The following is a 12,432-nucleotide window of genomic DNA, read 5'->3' as shown; positions in this document are numbered from 1 at the left end:
TAGTAGTAGCTTTACAAGTAGCTTTACAAGGTACTTACCTACAAAGGTTGCGCATATCAAAATTAAATCAAATATGACAGACACATTCTATGTTTTTTTTTTTTGAAATTAACTACAAGTATTAAACTTGATTAAACCTATTTTTCCCCTTACTTTATATCTAAACCGGTTTAAACCTCATTAACCCCACCCTTACTTTATATCTAAACCGGTTTAAACCTCATTAACCCCAATGCCCTAAATTTTTTTTTTCCTTAATTTGAGGTGAATAGAATATACCCTTACTTATATGTAAAAATTCTCGACTTTCCATTGTTGTTGCCCAAGTACAGAAGATGCATAATATAAATTAAATTACAGAATGAGTAGCCCTTCACTGAGTTACCCTTGACCAAATAACTCCTGATCGATCGAATAACCTTTGACCAAGTAACCACGGCTACACAGTGTGATTAGCTATATATGAAACTTTGTGATTAAACTAATTTTATCTTTTTCATAAAGACTTGTGAAAAAAAAGAGGGAAAAAGAATAAAATTGGCCCATATATATAAATATCACCATTACTCACTTGAATGTCCGAACTAACTTGCTTTTGTGACCGAAGCTCACACATCCCTACCCATTTTTTCTCTCTCTCCTCTCTCTTTCTTTTCATAATTTTGTTCTTGCCTCACATCAAAAACCCTTCTTCCTAGGAAAAAAAAACAAAGAAAAATAAAAATATATAAAAAAAATGTCTTCTCCTAGCAAGCGCCGTGAGATGGACTTGATGAAACTGTAAATACCCAGAATTAATTTATTTTTGATTGATTTTCTATAATTTTTTAATCATGAATTTGGATTAAAATTTGGGTTTGTGTTTAATATTGTTCAATTTTTATGAACTAGGATGATGAGTGACTATAAGGTGGAGATGATCAATGATGGCATGCAAGAATTTTATGTCGAATTTCATGGACCCACTGACAGTATATCATCTAAACTGCCCTGGTTTTTATTGTAGAAAATGATTGTATGTTTATGTTTAATTTTATCATTTTTGTATTGAATTTATTAAATTTGTGTAATTACTTTTCTGGGTTGTGGTTGTTTTTTTGTGTTGATATCTGGGTTATGAGTTTTGATAGATTTAGCTAAAAAAAGTTGCCAGTAACTTCAGTTCCTCTAATTTGTACTTTTAATCTTCAATGTTCGAGTGAGCTTTGTTTGATTCAGTGTAGGAAGATCTTAATCTAAATTAATCCCAACTCTTTTTAATTATAATTATGATCAGTTGTTTTTTCTACTGCGAAAATCTGCTGCACTATGTCATGAATTCTTGATCTATATATACTTTTCAATGTGCAACATTTAGCTTTATTTGTGTTTTTATGTTTACACTTTGATGGATTTTTATGTGTCTCAAAATCTGCTAGAAATGAAATTATTAGCTTGTAAAACATTGTTCATATCTGGTAGGTCCTTATCAGGGAGGTGCTTGGAAGATAAGGGTGGAGCTTCCTGATGCCTATCCATACAAGTCTCCATCCATTGGTTTTATCAACAAGATATATCACCCCAATGTTGATGAAATGTAAGTCTACTGATGCCTATGTCTGTTGAGAGTTATGTTACTCCGTCTTTTCATTTTACCTTAAGTACCTGTATTAGAGTGGCTGCTGTGGAAGTTTTGTTATGTCTTTTTTGAAAGTTTCAGTCTCTTTGATTGAGAATGCCTTATTGGCACTGACCTTCTCTTGCATCAAATTTTCAGGTCGGGGTCGGTTTGTTTGGATGTTATCAATCAGACATGGAGTCCTATGTTTGGTATGAATATAAGTTCAGCCTTTTGTTTCACTGCTTGTTTGGGTTGAGTAATTTGCTTTTATTGTTGGGCAATTGTTATCTTTGAAGCTGACATAATGTATATTGAATTTGTTGCAGATTTAGTAAATGTTTTTGAAGTGTTTTTGCCTCAGCTTCTGTTGTATCCTAACCCATCAGATCCCTTGAATGGGGAAGCTGCAGCCTTGATGATGCGTGATAAAGCTGCTTACGAGCAGAGGGTGAAAGGTAATGCTTAAGGCCTTTTTAAAGCTTCATTTCATTGCCTTTCTTGTGTGACATTATGAGGCAATTGAGCTGCACATTTTTTTTTTCCTGAACCTATTTGCAAACCTTCCTTTTCAATCCCCCCCCCCCCCCCCGATTGTGTAGATTACTTTACAGTTTACACATAATGAGGTTCTGCCGACGACTACTGCCCATGGCAGGGGAGGTCCAAATTTATGTATGTTTCTCCTACTTAGACTAAACTGGTAGAAAGATTGTTACTTAAAAGGACAGTTTTAAGATGTTTGCAATAACCCTTCTCTGGTACAATATCCTTTCCAATCTTAACTTCTCAGGATTGGGCCTTCCCTCTATTTTTAGTTAAAGTCTAAGTCCCATATGCCTAGCCCTAGTCCAACTCAATTTGACACTCTTTAACTCCAAAGTATCCCTTAAAGATCTAACTTGCCATTTGACTTCACTTTATCACCAAAATATACGTCATCTGTGAAATATTATAAACTATGACTCATAATTCTTTATTTTTTTCAAACAAGCTCATTCATAACTATTATAATTAGGAAAACATTTAAAGATGATCTACGATGTAACCTTATGTTCTCATCACATGACTTTTAGACTAAACTTATTACCTTAATACTCATATCTGATAGATGGAATATATGTTAAAGTTACCTCCTTTGTCTTTTAGCATCTCCGCCTCTTGGCACTTGGTCATATGTGTTTTGGAGGTCAAAATCACCATGTATAGGCTCCCTATGTATTTTCATTAGATGTTTGAGTGTACAAATTTGCTAGCCAAGGTGTTTCTCCCTAAACATTTCCTAGCTTCTCTATCATGCTAGCCTCTCTATTTTTCATTTTACTACATGATATGAGCTAAAACTTTACAATTTTGGTTGACCTTAGTAAATTCACCCAAAACACTCTAGTCTATCCTCCATCTCATTGGAATGTGTCTAGAGGTAATGTTACAGCATTTTTGCGGTACCTTATTTATCTTGGAGGATTTGCCCTTGATTCACTTCACTTAATCCAAGGTTTTTGGTTTTCTGCTACATAACTCTGGCCTATTTGAATATATTCCTCCTTTTTTTTGTTCAATCTTTGCTGCAACATACAAGTTCTCATATGCCATGGTTTAAACTTTGAACTGAATCCTTTAACTTCCTTTGTTTGTTCAATTCTTCCTCCTTTTTCTACTAACTAGAAATTTATTTTCTTCCTTTTGTTTTTTCTTTGTGTTGGACCACATTTCATCACCATGTCTCCTTCTAAGTCATCAAATTCTTTCTGTTTCCCAGCTCTTGACTACCATGTTCATAACCAAAGATATTGGATTGGGTTATCAAGTAGTCACTAGGAGAAATTTGCAATCCTTGAATCCCATCCATCCATCCATCACCTGGATAAAGATGCAACAGAAATGGGTCTTTGTGTCGTTCCTCTTAAATTTAATATGCATGTTACCTTTAATGATAATGCTTTGAGGGCGATAATTGGGAAAAAAGCCTGAATACAAAGTTGTTTGATACTTTTAATTTTTTGCTAATTATAATTCTGTAATTTCTAAAGATAACCTCAGGATGACAATGTTTTTGGACGTTGTCGCTGATATATGCAGTTCTTATTTTGCTGATTAATATTGTATCCATATTTTCTCCTATCTAAAATAATAGTCCTCATATTCTCATGTTGATGTAGGGGTAAAACTACTTGGGGAGGTCTTTCTATCTCATCTTTGTTGTACTGTTTCACTTCTGTTTGTGGCTTCACTTCCTCGTTCTTAAAACCCTTCCTTTACCATGACTCTTGCCTCAGTTTTTTTTTTTTTTTTTTTTTTTTTTTTTTTTTTTTTTTTTTTTTGGGGGGGGGGGGGGGGGGCGTAAATTCACTTTTGAATTGGTCAACATTCTAGATTGATCATGGCCTGCGATTTGGCACTCAGTGCTTAAAATAATCTGTTATTAAATCTGGCCATTTAGATCAGAAACGTAGTGAACATGGGGGTGTTATATGTAATTACTTCCCAACTATCTGCTTTGCTTTTGATTGCAGATTTTAAAAATTGCTGGTATACACATTGGTTGTCCATCTAACTAATGTTGGAGTAAAAGTCTTGATTTTGAAGATAGCATTTGTGCTGCTTTTTTTTGTGTTGAGCAGTGAAGGAAAGGGATTGTGAACAAGGAATAGTTACCTGGTTCTTCATTGTTTTTTTTTATGGCTTGCAAGATGCTAAAGCTAAAGATAGGATGTGGCTGTCGTGAATGACAAACTCTGGTACTGGTTGTGGTCTTTACTGGATATCGAAGGTTGATTTTTGTTGATTGTCTTTTAGTATACCTTAGTACTTTTATCTGAAGCATGGGAGAGTACTGAAATTGGATCCTGGAACTTTCATCTTGACAAGATGTTATCTACATATTAAAATATGGAGTGTGAGCACAATGGCTAGCTCAGCTAGGCAGGCATCTTGTTAGAAATTATCTGGTGAGATTTCTTTAAGTGGACGCTTTCATCGTCTTTTGTATAGATTGTGAATGTTACATGGAACATTTACCATAGGTTTCCTTTTGGGCCATAATGACATTTAACCGCAGGCAAGAAGCAATATGTGGTTTGGTTGTTTGAGCGTTCGATAGTGAATTTGAGATTAATTTGTGTTGCACACAAGTTACTACAGTGGTTCTGGCTTTTGAGATTTGGAGCATTACACTGCAGGTGAATACCTTTGTTATCAGGCAGCAAAGCTGATGCTCTATAGCTCTGTGATGATCCTAATTACTTTATTGTGAGGTATGAGTCAGCAGAAGCTAGGTCAGAGATGCAAAAGACGTAAAGCCTGTGCCCTTACAATGGTCTTTCTTAATTCTTTCCGGGAGCTTAGCTTCATTATAGATAGATTCCTGCAGTTTTGAGATTTGGCTAGCTGAAGTGTCATTAACATTTCGTAATCTTTAATATACTGATTAAGAATTATAATGGCTTTACACACATAATTTCGACAATAGCATCGTCCTTTTGAGATGGAAACAACTTGTGAGAGTGCTTTCCTTTTTGGGTTAATTTAGGGTTTACTTATAGTTACCCTGTAGATGATTAGGGCTTATTTTTGGAAATGTCACAGCTTATGCTGAGCGAACTTGCTCATTTCTTGTGTACTGCAAGAATCTAACCCTTTTTGGTTGAAAAATTGACCAAGAACTATTTTTTCTCGTGTAGCTGAGGTATGCATATACATCTCCTGTCCTTTTGACCAGTTCAGTTTTTTCTACCCTGTCATCATCAGCAAATGTTAAGATTGCTTGGCTCATTATGAACACTTTTAATCACCACTGCCTTGTCTTTTTAGTGGAATCAATGAAGCTACCTTGAAGTGTTTCTGTCATCTCTTTTAAGGCCACCTTCCATGCAGCTTGACAAATTTGTAGAAAAATTTTCTGTTCCCAATTTTCTTGTCCATGACGTTGAAGCTACCATAATGATTTCGTGCCATCTCCTTCACGGCCATCATCCATGCGGCCTGGTGGCCCTGGACAAAAGATGCATCAAAACCTTCAGTTCACCTTTATCTTGTCCATAGCATTGTTGTGGCATTAGTTTTATTGAAGCTATCTTGATGCTTTTGTGTCATAACTTCATGGTCACCATCCGTGTTCCCTGGGACGAAAATCTAGCCAAATCTTAAATAGTTACATATTTATGGCAAGTCTTTTGTTGATACACTTGCACCTCTCTCCTCATTCCTCTTTTCATTTGGAAGATAAATTTTGTGGAAGTATGCTATTTCCTGAAAGTAAAGATTTGTATTACTTCTGCGAGAGCTCGTTGGACTTGATGCTAAGGAACTTTTACTTACTAACCCTTGTGGAAGATTTAGGACATACTATCGACCACATACTTGTTGTATGTTGCCACTGGTCTTAACTAACCATGTAGCAAACATTACCTTAGTGGTTAGCTAACAACTTAGCTAGGAAAGATTGTGATGAGGCAACTGCTGCATGAAGCATTGAAGCTATGAGAAGTTAATGGGTAAGGTCCATCTGTACTTAGAATTATGACAAAATAGATCATCGATATCCACTGTTTTGCATAAAAAGGAACACGTTGGGGGATCATTGAATAGTTTCACTTATAAGATATCAGACTTACTGTGGTTAATGGTATTTGCTTAAAGCTAAGAAATGTCTATGAATAATCATGGGAAGATATCTCAAAATTTGATTGAGAGTACCCCTAAAGCCAATGTGATTATTCCCCCCCCCCCCCCTCTTTTTTTTTTAAGCTTTTATGTGGACTAAATATTAAATGGATTAGAGGCTCTAAGGATAGATTTAAGGAGATAGGGATGGTTAATTATATTAACATAGTATGAAGAGGATGGATACAAATTTTCTTGGAATTATATAAACATAAAGAGCGCTATGATAGACCCCAAAGGCTAACGCATCCATGTTCTAAAATGTGTTACGGAGTGTGTAATCCTCCATGGATAGTTGTTAGAGCTTAGTGATGGGTGACATGACACGTCCTGGTTTTAAGCAATTTGTAAAGCTTGCAAAAAATAATATTGTGTAGTTATTTTGGGTTGTGTAAATTTCCATTACTTGAAGTCCGACTATGATTTCTTTAATCCCAAAATATATATCTTTCTTACTCATTGAGATGTTTTAAAAAATTCCACTTGTTTATGGGCTTATGGCTATTTTATTTTGTCTATTTCCAAATATGCCCTTTAATACTAGTCGCTTAGATCTAGGAGTAATAGATGCTTTAATTGTATCAGTGTGTGGGGGGAAAGTGTACTATTTACATATATATTCAAAGCATTGATGCCAAAAGCGAGGAGGACCTCCAAGACATAATGAGGATGGGGATTTATTTGAAGATTTTTCACCTGTTGGGTTTAATACTTGGTTGTAGATGTGTTTTGGGGAGATTTGTGTGGTCTTAATTCAAGTTGAACTAGGTTAGTAGTTGGAGTCCTTGGGCTAATTATTGGATATGGATTATTATTTAGGGTTATTCTTTCAATCATCTAAAGAAAATTTTAGGGAAATTCAAGCAGACAAGGAGTTAAAGAAGCGACAAAAGCAAGAAAGTGGGAGGTAGTGACGCACAATGACCTATTATGAAATGAACACTCTTTTGTCTAAAATTGTTGGGGAAGGCGTCATAGTGGGATGTAAAAGGTTGTATTAAGGTTTGATGCCCCGTGGGAAAGAAAGTAGTTAAAGTTGTTCCGAATAACTTGCCCTTAATTGAGAAGAAAGCCCACGCATAAGGGCTTAGATTTCGATTTTTTTAGTGTTCTTCTAAAGGAATTGGTAGTTGTTCTTTTTCAATAAAAATAAAAATAAGCCATTATGGGTGCGTGCTTTTTTCTTTAGTAGAGAAAAAGAATTTCACAAGCCAATAAGAACTCACGCTTAATAAATTTGAATAGGAGTTTGAACGGGAGATTTCCTTTGATTATTCTATATGGTAATTTTTGTAAAAATTTATCATAGTCAGTAGGTAGGAATTCATTCTTTAGCCTACATATAGAATTTGATGTAGTTCCTAACCTTTGATTATTCTATATGGTAATTTATGTAAAAATTTATCATAGTCAATAGGTGGGAATTCATTCTTTAGCCTACATATAGAATTTGATGTAGTTCCTAACCTTTGGTGGTATGAAGATACCTACATATAGAATTTGATGTCGTTCCTAACATTTGGTGGTATGAAGATTTTTTGTCATTGTGAGATATTGAATATTACTATTGTCTTCATATAGTGACTAGATCCAAGTTGATAGTTCAACAATTCTAACACTTTGATGTAATTTTTGAGGGTGCTCAAATTCTCTCTTTCACATGTAGGGCTGACTAAAGTTCCTGTTAAGAAGATGGGAGATAAATGAAGTTGTTGGGAAGATATTAAAGTCCATATTTAAAGGACCGTAGTTAATGCTTTCCCTTGAGGCTTAGAGGTATTTTAGCATATGTTTGATGAGAAGAACTTGAAGGTGATATGGATGAAGTTAGAGAATATATACGTCAATATCTTTAAGTAACAACTGATAAGTTTCATTTGGAGAAGGATTTCTTTGAACTAGAATTGGAAGATGATGGTAACTGTGGGATCACCTACAATCTTAAGTGGCATGGTGTCAGGATTTGAGTGTTTTAATTATTTGACATCTGATCCGTGTGGCGCACTCTTCTCTATTGGTGACATTAATGCTAGTTGAGAGTGGAAGGATCTTATGAGCATGTAGCAGCACAAGCGGGAGACGTGTTTGTTTCTTGCGAATCTTGCTTATTGGGCTATTGTCGAATAGAGCGGAGTCCAGGATCAATCGGGGCTTGTGACGGCTGAGTAGGTAAGGTGATGAGCACAAGCGGATCTGATGATGAGAATTTTCCATTAAAGGATTATTTTTATCATCTATTTTGGGGTGCTTAAAACATGTGGTGACACAATATCTATAACGGCCTACAACAACTTACAAGATTAAGCAAGAGGCAAGAATGGGTAGAGAGCTTGGATTTTATTAATCACTTGCCCTCTAAAGAACTTTTTGGTTTTACAATATTCTCCTTGAACGCTGGATTGGCATTAACATAATAATTTCTCCTAAGGCCTAGAAAACTTAAGTAAAAGACCTAGAAAGCATGAATTACATCTAAAGAGAGTTGGATACTAATACTTGGCCACCTTATTGGACAGTTAGAGGAGCAGTTCAAGGAGGATAAAAAGGGCCTTCGTTTTGTTGGTTCCCTCTCGGTAAATACAGTTTAGACATTAATAGTACGCTTTTGGAGTCACATTGACTTTGGATGAGACCAGTGATAATGTTGGAAAATGAGAAGTTTTTGAAGAGTCTGTTGTCTGCAAGTTGTAATACAACTGTCAATGTTGAAATGGACTCGACAACATTGGTTTTGTGGGGAGCGGGGGGAGGCAGTAGAAAAGATTTACTGAAAATTAGGTTCCCAATTTACATCTACGCTCCAGAACTCCCTGTTTTTTCCTTTTTAATGTCCCAGTCAGACTATTCTTTTGTTACCAGTTGGGTACTGCCTGTTTCTGATGTCTGTTTCGTATTTATATGTTTCCATGATCTGTGTTTAAAGGTGGGGTAAGTGAGCTTGTGGCCTGGGGGTTTTCTTGTGTGTGTGTGCAAGGGGGAGGGGGGTGGGGGAGGGGTTTAGAGGGTTCTTTGCGGTTTGAAGGAAGTGGAGTACTGGAGTGGAGTGGGTTGCAGATGTGGAGAATATCCATTTGTTTTGCTTCTTTACATGATTGTGTTCGAAGCTTTTGATGTAACCCTACAGAGAGACAAGTCTATCCCGGGAGAAAGACGAAAGATTCTTTCATTTTCACTCTGTCTCTCCCTCTCTGACATTTTCTCTCTCGAGCTTGTGCTCTTCTTCCCTTTTACATTTTCGTCATCGGTACTATCTCCTGTATCACCCTCTATTGTTCTTGACTCAGCTTGAGCATGGCTTGTGGATCACTGAATTGTAACAATTATCAGACTTGACATGGTGTGTTTGTGGATGGGTTTCACATTGGCACATCTCTGCCTTTTCTGTGAAATGGCTGATTTTATATTACTGTTTTCTATCACTTTTTATTTTTGTCAGGCACCCAAGCTTGTTGAATGAACGCTTGTACAACGTTTTTCACAAAGCTTATTGGTACAATTTTGCTGTACCTGCTCCCGTCTCTGATTCTCAGAAAACCAGTCCATCACATTTCTGAAGTTGTTAGTCTCTCATGAGAATGGAGTTGGGTGCATAAGTGGGAGGCTCTCCGTCTCCTGCAGCCTCGTCCCAGGTTTAGTTTTCATGGCGGTCTCTCATTGGTTTGGGGGAGGGTGGGTGGGGGTGGGTTGTGTGTTTATGAGTTTAATGCTTCACCCCTGTGGGTTTGGGCTGCAAGAGGCAGTCCCCACACTCCAGGGATTTACTTGCCAAAAGATGGTGGGAGCATTTGAGATGGTCCTTGAATCTGTTTGATTGGATTAAATAATTTGCAATTGTCCTGCTGCATAGCTTAATAGTTGGACTTTGTTCTTATTCAGATGTATTGGTCATTGTTCATATTGCAAAGTACGAAGTACATATTTATGTAAAAAACATAGTAAAGTTGGATACATCTTATATTCTTATTGATGCTGCTTTACTCTTTCATGAACAAAATTATTGCTGGTTTATTTTCCAGAATATTGTGAGAAATATGCCAAGCCCGAGGATATCGGTGCAGCACAGGAGGATGATAAATCCAGTGAGGAGGAGCTGAGTGAGGATGGTTATGCTTCCAGTGATGGTGATGATGAGGTGGCTGGCAAAGCTGACCCTTGAAGCGACACACTCAGGTTTAACAATGTCCGCCTGTAAATTTATTTAATCTAAAAAAGAAAAAGAAAAATTGGAAAGTGGTTCTAAGAAGGGTTGGTTTCATGGAAAATATATCTGAACACTTCCCTTCTGTTTCTTTTAGCTCTTATTGATCTTCTGTATATTACTTTACTCAGACGTTTTATGAATCATCGGATGTTATATATTCATTCATGACATTGATTAAGCAATTTCCTTGATTTTCCCCTCTAAAAGGGGAAAATAATAACACCTTTATTTGGTCTGATAAGGGCTATTACCGGCTATTGTCTACAATTTTAGTGATTGTTTGGTTAACAGTTGCAGTTCTAGGAATGTTTTACATTCCTCAAAACTCTCGTGTTTCGCATTGTATTCTACAGTTCCGAGAAAATTTAATTTCTTAGGAGTTGCAATGTCCTGAGAATCTGTTAACTTTGCGCTTATGGTTGGTGCCTTCCTGCTTGGGTGAGAGCACCTGCAAAATATGGAGGGAAAGGGAAGTGTAAGTTGGTTTCAAATATTATAGTCAGTAAAACTACACATGATTTAGGCTCAAGATTGATGTCTCGCTAAGAAATGCACTAGATGAATTTCGTGTGATGTACAGTTTGTTTGTATTTTTTTACAACTTATATTTTTTTCTTATGTTTGAGATAAAATTTGTTACTTTATTTATTCGTTGTACGTAGTATATCATAGTCATTTAATATTTTTATTTCATTTATTTTAAAATAAATTGTGAATTTTCTCTCATATATATTTAGATGAAAATCCTAATATCAATGGATAATATTTTATATTTATTAATTTAAACCTTAAAATTTCATTCAATTTTATTTTGTTAACGTAGATTTTAATCTTTAAGATGAATAAATGATAAATGTTGAATTTTTTTTTTTTTTTGCTACAAAAAAGAGAGAGGATATATTTTTAATTTCAATGGATTTTTCTTGTTTTTTTTATTTAATTAAAAACTATATTTTTTTTTGAGAGAAAACTGATTTTTTATTTTTTTTTGGAAAGAAACTGATTTTTTTTTAATTAATTAATTAAACGTGATTTCATTTTTTTATTAGTATATTTATATAAAATATTTTATTATAATCACTTGTCATATTTTCATTCTAATCCAATTTTTTTTTTAAAATATCAATTGAACGTGAATTTCATTTTTTTTTAAAAGTTTAATAGTATTTTTATTTTTATATAAACAAAATAAAATAAGTTGTTCTTTTCTCTTAGAAAAAATTTCCAATTTAAAAAGATAGTATTTTATTTTTATAATAAATATAAAATTTTAATTTTAATCTTACGTGGTGCTTTAAAATAACAATCCTAAGTGGCATAATCCTGTACGTAACATTCTAAATATACTAATCCTACGCTTTAATAATTTTTTTAAAAACAAAATTCTAGGCGGTTCTCTAAAACCTTGGGAAAAAACTCCCCTTTATATATATATATATATATATATATATATATATATATATATATATATATATATATATACGGGGAGGTTCCGCTAAAAACAGAGCTTATGGTGAAAACTAAAAACAAGCAATCTTAGCCATTCATTACTAGCACAAAAGATCAGACGGTTCTAAAGCCCTAAGATCATTCCAACCTTACATATAATCAATTCAACTGTTTTAAAGGTTTTTTTTTTTTTTTTTTTTTTTTTTTTGACAAACGCAACGTTTTAAAGGTCACTACATGCTAAAATAAGGTAACTTTATCTAAATTGACGATATTTACATAAAGTCACTATATATAAAAATAACGTAACTATATACAAAAATAGGATAGCTATATAAATTTTGATCATATTTACATAAAGGTCACTATATACAAAAATAAGATAACTATATCAATTTTTAGAATATTTACTTAGAGGTCACTATATACAAAAATAGGGTAACTATATCAATTTTGAGCATATTTACATAAAGGTCACTATATACAAAAATAAAGTAACTATATCAATTTTGACCACATT

At 34.5% G+C, this 12,432-nt stretch overlaps 1 protein-coding gene across 1 annotated transcript; it reads left to right on the top strand.

Annotated features, from left to right (window-relative positions):
- Nucleotides 1-516: 516 nt before the first annotated feature.
- LOC110719545 (ubiquitin-conjugating enzyme E2 5-like) lies at nucleotides 517-10,713 on the top strand. Its single transcript, XM_021898499.1, has 6 exons — nucleotides 517-780; nucleotides 892-971; nucleotides 1,462-1,576; nucleotides 1,757-1,809; nucleotides 1,927-2,055; nucleotides 10,279-10,713. The coding sequence occupies exons 1-6, from the start codon at nucleotides 737-739 to the stop codon at nucleotides 10,416-10,418; spliced, it is 561 nt and encodes a 186-aa protein (XP_021754191.1). The 5' UTR covers nucleotides 517-736; the 3' UTR covers nucleotides 10,419-10,713.
- Nucleotides 10,714-12,432: the final 1,719 nt, after the last annotated feature.

This window comes from Chenopodium quinoa, unplaced genomic scaffold (assembly GCF_001683475.1).
Source record: "Chenopodium quinoa cultivar QQ74 unplaced genomic scaffold, ASM168347v1, whole genome shotgun sequence".
In the NCBI taxonomy this organism is placed as follows: Eukaryota; Viridiplantae; Streptophyta; class Magnoliopsida; order Caryophyllales; family Amaranthaceae; genus Chenopodium; species Chenopodium quinoa.
This window is presented reverse-complemented; position numbering and strand designations above follow the sequence as displayed.

Coding starts and splice junctions, on each gene's coding strand:
- LOC110719545 (XM_021898499.1), top strand. CDS start 737: ATGTCTTCTCCTAGCAAGCGCCGTGAGATGGACTTGATGAAACT. Junction 781..891: donor GAGATGGACTTGATGAAACT/GTAAATACCCAG, acceptor TTTATGAACTAG/GATGATGAGTGACTATAAGG. Junction 1,810..1,926: donor GACATGGAGTCCTATGTTTG/GTATGAATATAA, acceptor AATTTGTTGCAG/ATTTAGTAAATGTTTTTGAA.